Below are 19,043 nucleotides of genomic sequence, written 5' to 3'. Positions count from 1 at the left end.
GAGAAGACCAGACTATTTGACCTAGATGCGCATCAAGACAGTTCCTGCTCCCTGTGACGTTTGGTTATTCCCTAAGCTCATGAAAAACTTTAGATGCTATTGTTATTATTTTTTTAATTTATTTCTTTTTTTTTTACACAGGCATCACCACATTATCAAGGCCAAGAGGCCACTCAAGGATAAGGGTTAAAGAGTGTACAGTAGAAATTGGACAATATAGTAATCATTAGTAATGAAAATTCAGTAAATTTGATAACTTATATGGAACGGCTCATCAAGAACTTATTTACATTAGACTTGAACACAACCATATTGTAGTCAGCCGGAAAATGGAAGACAATTCCACAGGCGTGCAGTTCTAAGAAAGAAGCTTTGCTCATGGAATCTTCGTTTAGGTTTAGGCACAGATAAAGAGTGGGGGGAATTATTGATAGTGTTTTTAGCTAGAAGAGTATTTCTTGTGAAAGTTTGGCGAGGGGGGACCATAGACTGAAGCTCAGTCGAACACTTTCCATGAAAATAACGATACATCAGAAACAAATTCGCAACATCTCTTCTGTGAGATAGAGGTTGCAGGGAAGAGAAAAAGACATCTCCTACGAGGTTACGAAGTCTATTTTGAACTCTATCAAGGCAGGACAAGTCCTTTCTAGCAGCTCCTGCCCAGATGTGGCAACAGTATTCCATCCTTGGACGTACGTGGCTCTTATATAGATAGAGAATTGCATCAACAGTGAGATATCTACCGGATCGATAGAAAGATCTCACCATTTTTCCAGTGGCCTTGGCAACAGATTTGATGTACGTGTTCCATGTACGATCAGGAGTAATGGTCACGCCCAGTTATGAGACAACCGGGGAGATGAAAGAGGTTGTGTATTGCAGCCGGAGGAGAATACTTCGAAAAGGACTAGAGTTTCAAATGTGTACTCTCAATAAAAGTGACCATACAAACAAAGTCTGGAAACTTATTGAAGGCACCTCATATATATTAATTGATTAATTAAGTTCTGGTATACTGTTTACATGAACTAAAAAAAAAAAAAATTTTTTAAAGTGCTCAATATGTGTGTAGAGCTTTTATATAATTAAAATTATATAAACATTGTAAGGAGTCGAAAATTTATTTTCAAGATGCAAGGTTCAATTGGAATCCTTCGAGGCCCCTAGCGGCGTTCTAAGAATTTTAGTTTCATGGGAACCACAGTCTATATATATATATATCTCGAAGGTGGAATCTGTTTTTTTTTTGTTTGTTTTTTTTACTACATTTTCACCCCAAACAAGGCACATTGCCACTTTGATGTAGGGGGCTACTATCAAGGACCCAAGTTGCAGGGGTACTATGTAGGGAGTTTAGCAGCAAGATGTCTGTTCACATTACACTTGAACTTCTGCATGTCAGTACAGTTGGTGAAGCAGGAAACCGGAAGAGAATTCCAAAGTCCAGCAGTTCTGGGGAAGAAACTATTAGAGTAAAAGGCATTCTTACATCTAGGGATCTCAACTGTGTAGGGGTGGGACTTTGATGCTTATCAGGTTTGTCGGGGGTATCTACCTTCTTTGCAGCAGCCTTAGCAATGATCTCAATGTATCTATTCCAACTCGTGTTTCTTGTGAACGTTAAGCCAAGGAGCTTGAACGAAGTGCTCTCAGGTAAAATATCTCTAGCCATAGCTATTGATGGTTGGTAAGGTTTCATGTAATTATTAAAGGAAACTGTTTAGTTCATCTGCATCTTCCTTATGTCTTTGTATTTAGTTTCTTTCATCCTATATCGAAAGAAATTTCACTCTATTTACCAGGTTTCGCACTCTAAACTCTAGGCTGGTTTGTGATAACTACTCTAAACACTAATTACTAAAATTTCCAACTGAATCTCTTCAAGATGCACACCAAAAGTCTTTAGAAATGTAAAATGATCCACGATAGGTTTTAGAATTCTTTAAACATATGACACAATGTGATACTGTTGATGATTTGTAAATGTTCCTGTGTGAGAGGAGACAAAGGCGGGAATAAGGGGAAGGTCAACTAAAATCCTTTCACCTGATGGCCGAAAGCACCCGAGTGACGCAAATCTCCACCACGCTCTGGTCATTGCTGCTGGTCACATAATCTTTTGTGTCCACAATCTGACCAATCTGCTCCAACACTTCTGTTAGGTCTGGTTCAATGTCTCTGTCTTCTAGGGAAAAGAGCTCTCCAGCCTTTGAGAGATCCTTCTCGTTGAGCACCACAGCAAATAATTCTTGCATCCTGAAGACAAAAAAGAAAAAGTAGGAAGTTATTAGGTGCTGGACAATTTTTCCAAAAATCTGGAATCGCTAGGAAAACAATTTTCACCAATGGATTTGTCCATTGGTGAAAATTCTAGAAAATATTACCCTTCTTACAAAAACAAAACAAAGAAACTTACTTTAAATTTTGCTATAACTTGGTATGTGAATACGATTTTTTGTAAATTGATATGTGGGTACAATTTGCTGTAATTTGGGATGTGGGTACAATTTGCTGTAATTTGGTATGTGGGTACAATTTGCTGTAATTTGGTATGTGGGTACAATTTGCTGTAATTTGGTATGTGGGTACAATTTGCTGTAATTTGGTATGTGGATACAATTTGCTGTAATTTGGTATGTGGATACAATTTGCTGTAATTTGGTATGTGGATATAATTTGCTGTAATTTGGTATGTGGATACAATTTGCTGTAATTTGGTATGTGGATACAATTTGCTGTAATTTGGTATGTGGATACAATTTGCTGTAATTTGGTATGTGGATATAATTTGCTGTAATTTGGTATGTGGGTACAATTTGCTGTAATTTGGTATGTGGGTACAATTTGCTGTAATTTGGTATGTGGGAACAATTTGCTGTAATTTGGTATGTGGGTACAATTTGCTGTAATTTGGTATGTGGGTACAATTTGCTGTAATTTGGTATGTGGGTACAATTTGCAGAAACACGACGGGGGAATAGATTTTGCTGAAACACGACAGGGGAATAGATTTTGCTGAAACACGACAGGGGGATAGATTTTTCAGAAGCACGACGGGGGATAGGTTTTGCTGAAATATATCAGGGGATAGATTTTGCTGATATACGATGGGGAATAAATGTTGCTGAAATTCGCCAAGGGGGAAGTAAATTTTGCTGATATTCACCAGTGGGTAATTTTTGCTCAACCTTTTTTTTTTTATTATTCTGCTTGAACGGATCAAAGGGTATTGCAAATTGCATTGTTATGATGACTGGACTTAGGCATTCATGATTTGAAAGTTTCATCTCTCTGTTGCAGATATTGCAGATGTTGACAGTGTAAGACTAAGAAAGCAACCCATGTCAGACATGCATCAGAAGCAGAAATGCATCACTGAATTCCTGGCAAAAGTGCAAAAGTGAATTGAGAATGGCGGTGACTATGTAGAAAAATAAATTCTGGAGCACAAAAGGTTGCTCGTTTTAATGGTATCAGTCCCGTCTCTATAGCTCTTTAACTTTTTTAGCAGAAAAAAAGGGGGGGGTACTTTTAAAACGATCCTAGGATAACAAATCATGCTCTGGAGGTCCATGCACCATCGTTCATCACTGGCAAAAGTGCATTGAGAGTGGTGATGACTATTTAGAAAATTTCACTCAGGAGCACAAAACGTAGCTCGTTTTAATGTATCTCTTTAACTTTTTGGGTTAAAAAAAATAGGAGGCTTTACTTCTGGGACGATCTTCGTATAACTAAATTCAAAGTCAACATATTGCAAACTTAGCACTAGCGTAAGCCAACTCATAGCTAATCAATTTACAATCACGAAAGGGAATTCAACTATATGACAGTCTAAAAAAAAATCAACTTAAACTTAAATTAAATTGCTAAATAGAAAATTAGGATCATCAGCTGTTTACCATGTAGCTGCTTCAAAAGACAGCTGTTAAATTTATGGTTCTCAAGTGGAAATTACTACTTTACCAATAACTAAATGTAGACACAATCCATTTACAATTTCACTAATATATAAAGAAATAAAAAATAATATACATATATAAATAAATAATAGGTATAAGTACTGTTAAAACATTACTCTTAAAGTAAGTGTTCGTCGACATATGGAATTATGTAGGAATAAAGAATAATAAAAAGTGTAAATAACGGAAAAGAAACCTAGCTGTACAAAATCTGAAAACCCAATAAACTAATTTTAACATATCGCGAACTTAGCACTTGCATTAGCTAACTCGCCATTAGAAAATGTACAACTAGAAAGAGAATTCAGCTGAACAACAGTGAAAAAAATATATTTCTGTGGAAATATTCTCTATTCACTTATAAATTCATTTAAAAAGCTCAATGTAATTACAGAGCATATAATGAATAAATGACAAAAGTCTATATTCCAAATTTCATGATGTTGACCATCTCACAATTTATAATTTTTATTCAGTTGACATTTACAATACTTGACAGTATCTGTTTTGTATCACAAAATTAGAGGAGAAGCTGCAATTACCTTATTATTTGCGCCATTACGCCATTTTGAACTTAAACATAATTAAGAATCTACGCGGATCGATCAACATTTTTCAGGTCTCGTCAGGACTCCAAATAAATCTCAAATGAATATCGCAGTCAGAAAATAAAATTAAAATTTCTCAGAAGTCCTCAAGGAAGCGGAAAAATTGGGGCCTTTATCTTATTCGTCTTATATATATATATATATATATATATATATATATATATATATTTAAATAAGGGAGTGGTCAGCAACAATGTATTTTTTAACATTATTTTATTATTCTGTGTCTTGGTTTTTCATTGAGAATTATGTTTAGATCATTGTAATAATGTTTTTAAATCATTGAAATCGTTTTTAACGCGTTTCAGACGTTCTGTGAAGCGTCCTCTTCAGAAATTATTTAAAATGCTTATAATATATTCAAAACGTGTTGGAGATATAAAAATAGCATTTTCGTAGTTCATTTGAAATGTTTCCATATATATATATATATATATTCGTTGAAATATTCTTTATTCGTTTATATTTCTTTTTTATATATATATACCAATCCTTATTTAAGAAGCTTGATATAATTACAGAGCATATAATGAATAAATGACAAAGTCTATATTCCAAAGTTCATGATGTTGACCATCTTACAATTTATTTCGATAATTCAGATGACATTTACAATTCTTGACAGTATCTGTTTCATAGCACAAAATCACTAATCATAACACAATCACTAAATTATTTTATCAATCAGTGAATCTATTTTGCCCTTAACTCATCAGAAGAAATAGCAACAATCAATTCACCAAAGGGAAATAATATGCGTTTAGACATGATTAAAAAATCCGGAAATTGGAAGAGAAGCTGCAAATACCTTATAGTTTGCTAACATTTACACCATTTTGAATATATATATATATATATATATATATATATATATATTAAAAGATATATCTCCAGTATTGTTCAGTATTAAACATAACATAAAATTTCTTAAAATAAAAAATTTAAAAAAAAAAGAGAAATTGAGAGATGCATGCGAGTATTATATTTTTTTGAAACTTCTAAGTAAAAAAACAAATACTCGAGCTGAGATCGAAACCAAAACCTAACAACAGGAAGTCAAATTCAATAACAATTAGGCCAGCTTGACACGATCTTTAAAAAAGTGTTTCTAAACCTACTTATTCTTAACAATATGAACGATTCGTGCATGGGCAGTCATGAAACAGTTAAGAAACAGATAAAGACCCGATGACCTTCAAGTATCAATTTTTCCATTTTTACCCTTTAGCAACTTTTTTCCAGATGAAAACTAATAAAAAAAAGTTTTCCACATGTTTGAATATCCTATATACCAAATTTCAAGTATGTAAATCAAAAATTTGTTGAGGATATAGGTTGAGAAATGTCCTCTCACACACACACACACACACATATTCTCACTTTAGATGACAAAACAGCTATATTCCAAATTCCAAGATGTTATTCATCTTACCATTTATTTATTTCAATATATCAAAGCATTCAACTCTGACAATATCTGTTTCGTAGCACAGAAACAATCACATAATTATGATGTTAATTATGAATATTTCCAGCATTGACTCTTCAGAAAAGTAAGAACTTTTTAATTTTAAAAAGAAAATAAAAAAATCAAATCCGCAAAAAATTCTGAGAATATTTGCATCGTGTGTTATATTAGACCCATAAATATAACAATAGATGTGTGTGTGTGTGTGTGTGTGTGTGTGTGTACGAAAATATTTAACCAATAAACTCTTAAACTACTAGTCACATAACACTGAAATCAACAAAAAATAGTAATCATACACTAAGGATGGTTTATAACTAGGGCTATGACAACAGCATATTCTTTTTATTATATTGACTCTCGAGTGTGTATCTGTTGATATCTATGTTTTTATATAGAGTGATGTAGTTCTCGGTTGATTAACTGTGCCTGTGTCAGATATATACTCGAGAGTAAACACAATGAAATGAATATTCTGTTGTCATAGCCCTACTTGTAAAATCTTTGGATGGATGAATAACGTGTATATCAGCAAGTTGAAATGCAAAATGTTCGTTTCTAGTTTATTTTGGGAAGAGACATAACTATTTAAATATCTTTTTAAGGATAAAACTGCCAAAACGTTGCGAAAACAACACTCAAGATGAGAACAGTAGTTGGAATAATTTGATCAATTTTATCATTTTATTTCCCTTGGTCATAAGTAAGGCTATGACAACAGCATATTCTTTTCCTTGTTTTGATTCTCAGGTTGATTAATTGTGTTTTACTGTGTCGGATATAAACTCCAGAGTCAACACCATGAAAAGAATATTCTATCGTCATAGGCCTACTTATAAAAAGTAAAATCTTTGTTTGGATGGATAAATAATGTGTATGTCAGCAAGTTGAAATGCAAAAATGTTAATTTCAACTTGCCAGCATATTTCTATTAGTTTTGTGCATGCGCAAATTCATTCACAGCTAGAAATGGTTTAATTTTAAATCTTTCTTATCCATAGCTCAAAACAGTAGGGAACACGGCTGAAGCACTAACGATTTTGGTTTAAATTCTAGCTGATGGCACCAAAGTCAATTTTTTTTTAATTTTTAAAATGACTACTATGCATTAGGTACAATATAATATTCAAGGTTCTGTAATAATAAAGACGAATCTGCATGAATAAAAATATATTTAAGCATATTGCATGACCAGGCAATCCCCTTACCCTAATGACATATCTATTATATATATATATTAGATAATAAATGAATGACAAAAGTCTATATTCCAAATTTCATAATGTTGACCATCTTACAATTTATTCCTTTAATCCAGTTGACACTTACAATTCTAGACAATATCTGTTTCGTATCACAACATCAATCACTTTCAAATGGTGTAATGTAAGAAAACTATAAGGTATTTGCAGCTTCTCTTCCATTTTTCGGATTTTTTTTTTAATCATGTCAAAACGCATTTTATTTCCTGTTGGTGAATTGATTGTTGCTATTTCTTCTGATGAGTTAAGGGCAAAATAGATTCACTGATTGATTTTGTGCTACAAAACAGATATTGTCAAGAATTGTAAGTATCAACTGAATTAAAGAAATAAATTGTAAGATGGTCAACATCATGAAATTTGGCATATAGACTTTTGTCATTTATTCATTATATGCTCTGTAATTACATTGAGCTTCTTTAATAAGGATTGGTATATATGAAAAGAGAAATATAAGTGAATAAAGAATATTTCCCCAGATATATATATATATATATATATATATATATATATATATTTAAAATATAATTATCCACTGACACGTGTTTCATCTTCTACGACTCATTAGAGTTGCTGAATCTAGCGAAATTCGAAATCGGGACCCCACGGTAATGAGCCTAAACTCCTTACCGCTCATCCATCTCGTGCAACTGTTTGGATATTTCGCAATTTACTTAGATGTTTTTGTTTTTGCAATACGTTTTGAATGAATTCAATTATTTACAAAAGTGCATTTTTACCTAAATGCGAGTTAGTTGTGAGGGTACCAAATTGGTTAAAGGGAAAATTATTGCCAACTCGCATTTAGGTAAAAATGCACTTTCGTAAATAATTGAATTAATTCAAAACGTATCGCAAAAACAAACAACATCTATATATCTATATAGGCTGGTGTTAATCGTGACACCCTGCACTGAAGAATCCCGAAAGGATGAAACACTAGTGCCTGTAGGTATTTAATTATTATAGTAAAAAAATAATTATGACAGCCCCTTTAAGAAATTCATTTCTTATCGTTGAGCACTTTCTGCTGAATTAAAGTCGGTCAATTTAGCTATTATGCATAGATCATCGTATAACGATAGGATCACTCTCTGACTGACGTAATGAACATTTAAAAAATGTTTAAAATTCAACACTATTTCACGCGGTTAATGGTAACCGAATGGATACAGTCTCCGCTAATCAAGCCAGAGATGTCTCATGGTGTGGGGTTCGAATCGTTCGGCTGGTGTTAATCGTGACACCCTGCACTGAAGAATCCCGAAAGGATGAAAAAGTTGTGTCTGTAGGTATTTAATTATTATAGTAAAAAATAATTTTATATATATATATATATATATATATATATATATATATATATATATATATAATTTGAGAGGTTGCTATTTTCCAAAGAAAGGTAGGGTAACCAGTGAAATATAACGAGGTTCATACAAGAGTGCTCAATACAGAAGTAGAGCAGGTTACATTTGTCTTTACATAAGCAGTAGTTTGTTGCTACACAGTCCCTCTTCCTTCTTCCCCATTCCATCTCCCCCTACCACCTTCCTTCCCCCCTTCCTTCTCTTCAAACGTTCACTGGAAGTCCAGACAACATTCAACAGACCCTAGTAAATTCCTAACCTCTTCTCAGATATAAGCATATTAAATTGACATAAACTTTTAAAAAGAGATAATTTTATGACACACTGACCCTTGAAGGTCTCAGACATGGACCAACGAACTTCTCACTTGTTAAAGATAACATCTGTATAGCCCTAAATTTAGAACCTAATCCCCTCAACCCACAAACTCTAACCCCTAACACCAACACGAAAATGAATAAAGTCACTGATAAATAAGTAAATAAACAGATACCAGAATGAATAAACTAATAAATTCGCACCCAATTCAACCCTCTTCTTCACACTCATGATAAAAAAAAAAGAAAAAAAGCCTTATTTTGCCGAAGATAGATTTTCACTCTTCATTTAGAATCCTGTTTTCGAAAATAAGGGTTGTTGCCTGATGAGGTCTCTAGTTAGTAAATACTAGTAGACCGAAACATGCTCATGACTGTGTAGCAACAAACTATATATATATATATATATATATATATATATATATATATATATATATATATATATATATATAATTCCAGGTCACTAATGGGTTAATTCATGATACAAACAAATTCCTTTTTGTAAAAAGGAAGACACGGGCGTAGCTTCAACAAGCTGAGATTTTGATATCAATTGCAAAAAAAAAAAAAAAAAAAAAAAACACAAAGAAATCTTATTTCATGAAATCTGTGCATTAATTTATAAAGTTGTAATTGTAACCGCACCCAAATTGGGGTTATATTAAGAAATTTTATCAAGCCAGTCAAGGCATGCTCTACCGAGATTAAACAAAATGATGAAATGATACTGTCAGCAAATCTTGTCAGAGTAATGAAACCATTTAAACTATGGACGATGACAACCTTCACGTGGTTCCACTTGTGAGCATATTTCCTGCCCCGTGTGGAAGATGTAGCATAAGGTTGGAAGGTGGGGAGACTAGATCAGTGAACAAGAGGTGATGCCTTAGCAGCCCTATCTGCATTGCCTGATGAGGCAGTTAGCTATAAACTAACTCCTTCCAAAAGCAAGAGGGAAAGTCCTTAGAAAGTGAACCTCCTAGAGCTGAACAAATATCATAGACCAACAGAAAAAAGTAGGCAAAACAAAAATACTCATATACAAAGCAATGGCCGAATCCTTGGAAAATTACCTCCGGGAGGGATGATTACGCTTTTTTTTTTTTTATTACATAGGAGTCTAATATATAACAGGCGAAATGGGCGCGAGCATTTATGTATGTCCGCCAAAGGTTTTTTGCATCGGAGTTCTTGCGTCAGATTCCGCGAGAAGTTTTCGCATACTTCCCAGATTGTAATATCTCACATTCACAAATGGACATCCTTTCTTTTTTTTTTTTGGATCGAGTTAAACAAAATTCCCACAGTGGCGTCATCTTGGGTATTTGTTTGGTTTTTGCACACAAAACGAAACTGTTCAAAAAAGCGGCAAAGCATTTCTTGGCCTTCAGGCCAGGATTGTTTCTTCACTTAAGTTAATTGGTTCTCGGTCAATGTAGGAGAAACCCTTCATACTGAGACAATTACTATTTAGGGGGGTGGGGGATACTGCCAGAGTGCCTCCTTTTTTGGGGAGCTGCTTTACTCCCACATTAAAAACGACTTTGCGTCTAATTTGCTTTCATGGGGAAGCAAATAAATACGGTGACAGAAAGCGGGAAGTTTAACTGGCCCCCGGCCAGGTTTAAAAGCAACGTTTATTTCTGCACATGCGTGGCAACTCCTATGATTCTTAAGTGAATTACCAACTCATCGAATTCACTATCCTCTTTGGCCTAATGGTTAGCAAGGAAGACTACTTACCCTACGTTCTCGAGTTCGATCCCACCTCTCTCTCTATTTTATTTTAATTTTTTTTTTTTTGTCCTTGTGCCAATATCCCAGGCAAAATTTAATTACCAACTCATTGAATTCATTTTTTTTTTTTTTTTCACGTTCTTTTCCTCCTTTGCAATACAGGTTCGAACCTGTCTGCCTACTACAACTTTTTTTTTTTAGCTCAACACACACCTCCAAACACCCGGGCAATGCCGGGCACCCACACTCGTGTCCAATAAATGAGATCCGTTTTGTTTACTCAATATCAATCAGCTTTAGATAACTAAATGGTAACAAGTCAAGCATTACCAGTTAAATAGGTCATCTGTTAACAGCTCTGAATGGTGACCATTGTAAATCCTCACCCCCCAGAGAGAACAAGAATCTGACACACCCATACAGTAATGTTTATCGTCATCCACCAGAACGGGTCAGATATAGAGTTACAAATTTCCAAAATCTTTTTTCTTCAAAACCAACTCTTCTTCGATAGATGCTTTGTTGAACATCATACAATCTAGGGCGATCCGTGAAAATTCCACGGTTTTATCCATTATCTTTTGTGTATTGTTGACATGCTTATAAAGATCTTCTATTCGACATATCCATAGTTGTCTCTGCGCGTGAGACTTGGAACGTCTACAGTAAAGTCCTTAAAAAACTCAAACAATTCCACCAGAAAAAACTGTGCGCCATCATGTGGATTAAGTAGGACGATTATGTGTCCAACATAACTGTCCTCGAGAGAGCCAACGTCACCAGCATTGAGGCCTTGATCATGAAACACAGACTGAGATGGTCTGGCCATGCGGCTCGCATGGAAAAGACTAAATTGACGAAACAAGTGCTCTTCAGTTAACTAAATGCAGAAAATCAAACCTGAGGCCACCCGCAACTTAGATTCAAAGACCAGCTGAAGAAATCTCTAGGTGAGGTCAATATAGATCCAAACACCTTTAAAGCCTCATCAAACAACAGACATGAATGGAGGAACAGAATCAAAGTGGATACAAGCTAATTCGAAGAAAATAGAAGACTCAATCTAATAACCAAACAGTAACAAAGGGTCCTTAGAGCCAACCAACTGCAACCACCCTTCACAATGCATGTGGTTATAAGGTTATGGCTATAAGGTGTCTATCTTTAAAACCTTTGTAGGAGTTTTTAGCATATTTCCATTCTGTGGACATCCAGTACTAACACAGGCCCCACAATATTCCTGTACCACCCGTGTTCAAACTAAAACATACTTATCTAAGTACTAACTGTACATACCTAGCGTTGCCAGGTAAAAAACATTGCCAGGTGGAGGGTTTTGTCAAATACTTTTAAGATAAACCAAATATCCTAAGTTGTTACCATTTTCATGACGGTTTTGGATTTTTGAAAGCATAAACATAGTAATCTTTATCTATGAAAGTCAAACAGGGAAATAAACTCTCATGGCTTAAAGGGAAATAACTCGTAGGTAAAAAAAAAATTAAAAAAAAAAAAAAAAAAACTTACCCCCGTTTTTAATTGCAGTCAATTTTAGTTATACTAATGATCAAAATTAAATTCAAGTAAATGTAAATTAAATTAAAAATAAATAAATAAACTTTATATAATATGTCTAAATAAAATACTTAACACAATTCTATTACTAATTTCCATTAAAAATTAAGAGCTAATTATTAAAACAAATTTTCTTTAATGTAATATGCAAATGAGATAACCTTTTGAATGTTGACTCCTTTTGAATGAATAGTATATATATATATATATATATATATATATCATACAGGAATAAAAGTATATAAGAGTTCGTTTTCAGTATTAAAATCTATTTGTGAAACGGTGTACCATTTGTATATATTAACTAAATTAACAGACATTATTAAATAGCGGTATCTTAGTTAATGTTTCTAGCAAGAGAATTGTTATAAGTGTTCTATTTAAAATTGTTATTTAATAAATTTTAAACAATAATTATAATTGATAATATATTTAATTAAATTTATTTGGAATTATTGTTCCAACATCGATTTTTTAAAAATCTTTTTTAGAGTTATTTGCCCTTCGGAACATAAACAAAAAAACTATCACCAAATAAAATTTGGTAATCTCGATAAATTTCTAGCTTGAAAAAATAATTCCGAGTAGATAAAAAAATGTTTGGCTTTTATTATTTTTTTAAATAAAAAAAAAACAAACACTTACGAAAAACTGGAAAGATTTCATTTGTTTGTTTTTATCATTTTTAAATGGCTATACAGAAATCGGTAAATTTTTAGGATGTGACCAAGCATCGTTTAACACTTATAAAAAATAAAGATCTACTGCCCCCCTCTAAATACCACAATTTACACTTTTTTTTTTTCTTCTTTCTCCACATTAATCTCATCAATTACAAACTTAACTTTCTAATTAAAAAAAAGGTAAATTTTTACGACGTGACTCAGCATTGGGAAGATCTACTTTTTTTTGCCTAATACATTTAAACAGCCTTTATAAATAATATGAAAGAAATTAACATTTTAGAGAGGGGGATCACTTTTCCATATAGATTTAACGTAAAATGAGAACCCACTTTTTGGCAACCAAGCGTTCAATGAGACATGTCACCTGTAGTATTTTTTCAAGTTGGACAAACAATGGGGGAGGGCAAAACATGACAAATATTTTTGGTGCAGGGACGGGGGGGGGATTACATTTGAAACATAAAATAATGATAAATTTAATTAATTTTTATGAGACCCCTCTGTACTTTCACCAAACAATTTCATAAACAAAACGAAATATGACAAATGATATAGTGGGAGGGAGGGCTACATTAGAAACATAATATGATGAAAAATTTCATTTGTTTTTGGAATTAATTTTTGGTAGATCAATTTTTTTAGGGGTTCTGCCCACTTGGCTAATTTTTTTTTTTTTTTTTTTTTTTTTTTTCTTTTTTTTCGATTGCACGGGCATTCACTGCCATTTTATTGAAACAAAAGTTGTAATGATTTATTTTTAATAATTTTTTTTTTGGGGGGGGGAGGGTTCTTTCCAGTGGTCAATATACAGAGAATAGTTTCTTCTCTTTGTAGCCCTTCTGCCGAAATATCTGGCTGAGAGAGTATCACATACTTCTTTTTTTTTCTGGCGATTACATTTACATGTTTTTATCCGTTCTTTTATTTTTGGAATTGTTGTGGGGTTATCCACGTTGCCCATGATGAAAATGATTAGTATAGCACGTGTGTTCAAAACGGAACTTCATATTAACCCAGGCAACGCCAGGTACCCATGCTAGTATATATATATATAACTTACTAGAGAAGACAGTGAAATAGTTTCCAAATTTCTATGTTACCCCCTATGTGCCAAATATCTACTTGACCTGATCTCTATATGATCCATGGAGATGGAATCCCCCTAAAATCTTCAAGTATAAATCTTTGATTTTAATGAAATTTAGCTTGGTTGTTTGGTTTTACGGCATATCAACCCTTTCTCAGGTTATTTAATACCGAATCCAGTTATTTTGGAAATAGTATTCATGTTGCATCCAGTTATTTTGTAGAAGGTTTTTATTCTTCAAGCTCTTTGCATCTTCAATCGTTAGTTTGCAGTGTTTGGTTTAGTGGTTTTATAGAGGATTTTATCGTCTTTGTTCCCTATCCTGCAGAACATGAATGAGTTTTGCAATGGGAGAGGGAAAAGGCTTACAGTATTAATGTTTGGTACATTTTAAGTTAGGAATCTAGTTAGTAAGTGAGGGAGATAGAAAGAGAAATGGAAAATGTGACGGGGGAAAAAGGTTGTTTTGGGTTTTGGGAGAATATAATTCAGTTTTGCAAAAGGAAGTAGAAAAATAAAAAAAAACATCAATGTTACGTGCATTTCGTCTCAGCCAATATCTTCAGATCTGGCAGCACCCGTAATGGAATTTAAACTATGTGTATAACACATTAATTCAGACTATATTAAAGCAGAAATAGGAGTGGGTGTATTTAGTTCTCACCTACCGCAAGAACTATGACACTCAGGATGGAAAGTAGAGTTGACAGGCAGAAATAAGAGAAGGACAGTAAAACAAAGAAAATGATAATGGTATTATTGTAATGTGGCCATTACAAACGAACAAAGAAAAATAAAAAAAGAAAAATCCGGGTCAGCAATTTTTTTTTCTTTTTAACAAAAATTTTTATTACCATTTCTCTTCCGTTTTGACACCACTTAAAAAGCCTCTTGCTGCCACATGTTCATCTAGCCTGGTTAACCGTTTCTCCTTACACATCCAATTTCTTTAACGTCACTTTTCTCCTATTGCACACTTCCTGAGTTTCATATGTGCTTTTTTTTGGCTACTGCTGCTAATCTCTTTGCAAGCCAGCCATCTGTTGTGATATTTTCCCATGCACTTTTATACACTATGTTACATACCTCCCCTCCCCCCCAAAAAAAAATCCTGTACAAGAATTTAATAAAACCTGTCTGAGGTAATACAAGAAAACATGAAGAAAAAAAAACTCAAAATTTCAAACAAAAAACATGAATAATTAAATCCAAATAAAAATGTCGAGTTGATTTTTATACGTTTTATTTGGTTACTTTATTATAATAGTGTTTTGTTCTTGAACTTGTTGCAGATATATTCAATGGATGTTTAATAATTATTAAAGTTGTACTTCATTAGTAGTTTTATTAAATTATTTTCTGAAATGCGTGTACATATTAAGATTTTATTTTTGGATTTTAATTATAATAGTTAAAGTTTTAATTATTTATGTCATGAATTTCATAATCTACCAAATTAATATTAAAGCTCTACTCAACTCTAAAAAATAAACTTTGTATTAATTGATCTCCTAGCGATATCTTAAATTATATATATATACTAGCATCTGGAAACTTATTGAACGCATCTCGTATGATCATGAAATGTATATATGATGTTTATTTTTTGTCTGTTCTCCTCATCGAAAAAAAACAAAAAAAACGTTTTATTTAGTTCCTTTATTATAACATTGTTTTGTCCTTGAACTAGTTGCAGATATGTTCAATAGATGTTTAATAATATACTAGACTACCGATGACCCGTTGGGTCATTATGTTATATTAGCTATGGAATTAATGTACGAGCATGACACTTGTGATGTAAAGAAAAGTTTTTTGTGACATAACAGAAACATTTCTAGGAAAGTGTATTAAAATGAAAAAAGAATATAGATAGATTTATATGAGTCGTTCTGTTTAAAATTGTTTATTTTTGTAAAAAAAAAAAAAAAAAAAACTTACAGCCATTGAATTATAAGTGGTTTGCCATACTTATAGGTACATGTGCACTGAACAGATACCATAATACTTAAAGTTAAATTCAAATTTTGATATATCTTTTCTTAAATGAAATTGTTAGTTGAAAGTACAGAATAGTTAAAAAAAACAAAAAAAAAACACTCTCCCCATGTTAAGAATGGCTTTTTGAATAGAGAATGAAAATAAAATGTAATTTAAAAAAAAAAATGTTTTCGGATTTACACTACAAACATAAATAAATAACTCTGAAAATGTGTTTTTTTTTAATTTGCGTTATAAATAAATAATCAACACAACAATAAAACGTACTGTTTTACTGTGTACATTTTCAGCGTCCCAATTTTTTTTTTTTGCATTTAAATTATCCAAATAAACAATTGTTAATACTTTCTGCTTTTTGTTTTGTTTTTTACATCGTTCATTTCCATATTACGTTTAAGTTATTTTAATGCAATTTTCTTACAAATAAATCTACTTTAACTGGTTGACAACCATAAGAGCATTTTACAACAGCGATTTACCCATTTGTTTACACTGTTATGGGTTTATGTTTATGTACGCATAGGCAACCGGAAGTCGTAAGTTGGGTTACAACGCCAGTTACAAGGTCATTTGAGTTTTATAATTATATAGATAAAGTTTTGCTTCAGTAGTTTTATTAAATGGTTTTCTGAAATGCATGTATATATTAAGTTTTTATTTTCGGATTTTAATTATAATAGTTAAAGTTTTAATTATATATGTCATGAATTTCATAATCTACCAAATTAATACTAAATCTCTTCTCAACATAACCTAATAATCATTTAGCTTTCGTTTATCGACAGTGTTTAATATATCCTGGGAATTTTCATAATATTTAATTTGTTAAAAAATCAATTTTGTATTAATAATTTTTATAAAACCTGCCTGAGGTAATACAAGAAAAGAAAACTCAAAATTTCACAAAAAAAAAAAAAAACAAATTCAATCCAAATAAAAATGGCTCAGTATATAATCTGTTTGATATTTCCATTTTATATTTTTTTTTTGTCACAAATTCCTTTGTTATTTGTTCTTTATTTTCTTTCATTTGTAAAAATAAAGAAATTCTAAAGTACTTTTCCAAATATTTAAAGGTTTTAATAAGCTGAAAACAAAAACAAAAAAACTCAGTGAACTGTTTAAATAGCGAGGATTTGAGGGGAGGGGATATCGGAAATTTCACTGAAGCAGTGTTGAAGTGTTTCAACTTGGTTGTGCAAGAATACACTTTCAAATGTAAAAAAATGTTTTTTTAAAAGACAGTCAAATCATTGTAAAACCAAATCAGAATTTGCATAGCCTTTTAATATTAGTTGGTCCTGAGTCTGTAAATTGAAACGGGATATTTTTTATTTTAGAAATAAAATCAGTTTATTGCTTCTTAACAGTCTTCATAACACATTATTAATTGTGTTTTAAGATACATTTATACATATATATTTTTGTGTGTAATTTTTTGTGCAGTTTTTTTCTTATTCACTGATATCTATCCTCGATTTTCTCATTATCCTTTCAGTTATAACATTTATATCTCTCCTTGATCATTGATAGATTTTCACGCCAACTGCCCAAATAGTTTTCTTTTGGTTAAAACTTCTTTGAAACCCTTGACTAAAGTAGTTATCATAACATTGTTCCTACGTCTCATTTATCTCTTTATTGCTCATGTACTTTTAATGAGATTATTTGAGAGAACACTATTTTATTTAGTCCACGGCCCCTTTTTGTCTCCTAACGGTTCAGCCCATTTTTGACAATATTATTCAAGACAATTTCAGCCTATTTTGTCTCTTAAGTGCTCAGTCACATTTTTACGAGATCATTCAAGACAATTTACGGTTAACACCTGATCCAACAGGCCAGAGGCATTATTTGTGCCCCCGACAGAATCGGATATCAACGTTATACAATTATTGCATTTTCCTATTTTTGTGTCACAATACAGTTTAACCTTATTATTAAGCATCGGCAGATCTATCTAATGTGAACACTGTTTATTCACTCACTACTCTCTAATTTCCGCTATCCTCTAAGCTTCTTTGTTATTCAACCTACCAAAGTCCAGTCACTAACTTCTGATGCATACCCTGGAAATTTGATCCATTGTCGGAATTCTGTCGCAACTTTCGAACTATCTACAGAAAAAAAAATTTGTCCCTATTTACATCTTCCATTTCTATAACGGAGGCCTGTGAGCACCCAAAATAATAAGTAGGTACTTATCTTTTACCATAGTAGCAATGCCAGCTGTTGAGCCTTGTCATAAAGAGTTTCAATTACAAAGAATAATTCCTTCATGCCAAGTGTCCTACTGGACCATCACAGTTTTGCTTTTATTTCAAAATTAAAGCTACTTAACGTTTTATTATTTCAGTGTCCCGTGTTAATCTGAATCCACGTAGCAAAATACTCACACAAAAAAGCACCAGACACAGTGAAAAGCCTTGCAAATAAAACAAAATTATTTATAAGTTGCTGAGCATAACCCGGGCTAAAAATGAGGGGCTTTTCTTTTTCAGTTTCTTTTTAAAAAAAAAATTAAATACAATGTCTTCATAATTATAAATCATTTTACACAAAGATTAATAGTCAATTATAAATGACCTATATGCTTAGAACAAAATTTTGCACACAAAAAACAAAAAAAATTAATAGAAAAATCAAAATAAAAAGGGTGTGATTAAATAGAACCTGTTATTTTTACAATGTTATACATATATAATATATATATATATACATATACATTCACATACAGTACTGTTTCGCTGTTTCACAGCTCAGTGTGGCTAGACAGGCAACTGCCTCAAACCAGGATCAAAACCCAACTGCCCAAATGACAGTCTAGGCTTCTCACTATTATGCTATATGGCTGCTGCTGTGTGGGTAATGAATAAACGATGTTTTGACATCGTCCAAATGCCTCTGCTTGATTTGTTTACATAAAGAGCGTCACTTAATATGCTAATGGCAGTTTGTATATCACTTCCT

At 32.4% G+C, this 19,043-nt stretch overlaps 1 protein-coding gene across 1 annotated transcript in view; it reads right to left on the bottom strand.

The window, feature by feature from the left end:
• The window catches only part of LOC145297763 (ventricular zone-expressed PH domain-containing protein homolog 1-like), a 97,375-nt gene that overhangs the window by 54,815 nt on the left and 23,517 nt on the right, over window positions 1–19,043 (bottom strand). The window contains 1 exon segment of the mRNA XM_080144006.1: window positions 2,050–2,259. Within this exon segment, the coding sequence (XP_080000132.1) occupies window positions 2,050–2,258 (209 nt within the window). The 5' untranslated portion in view covers window position 2,259.

This window comes from Euprymna scolopes, chromosome 18, assembly GCF_053919585.1.
Source record: "Euprymna scolopes isolate OS-2025 chromosome 18, ASM5391958v1, whole genome shotgun sequence".
NCBI classification, from domain to species: Eukaryota; Metazoa; Mollusca; class Cephalopoda; order Sepiida; family Sepiolidae; genus Euprymna; species Euprymna scolopes.
The sequence above is the reverse complement of the archived record's forward strand: the minus strand, read 5'-3'. Positions and strand labels throughout refer to the sequence as shown.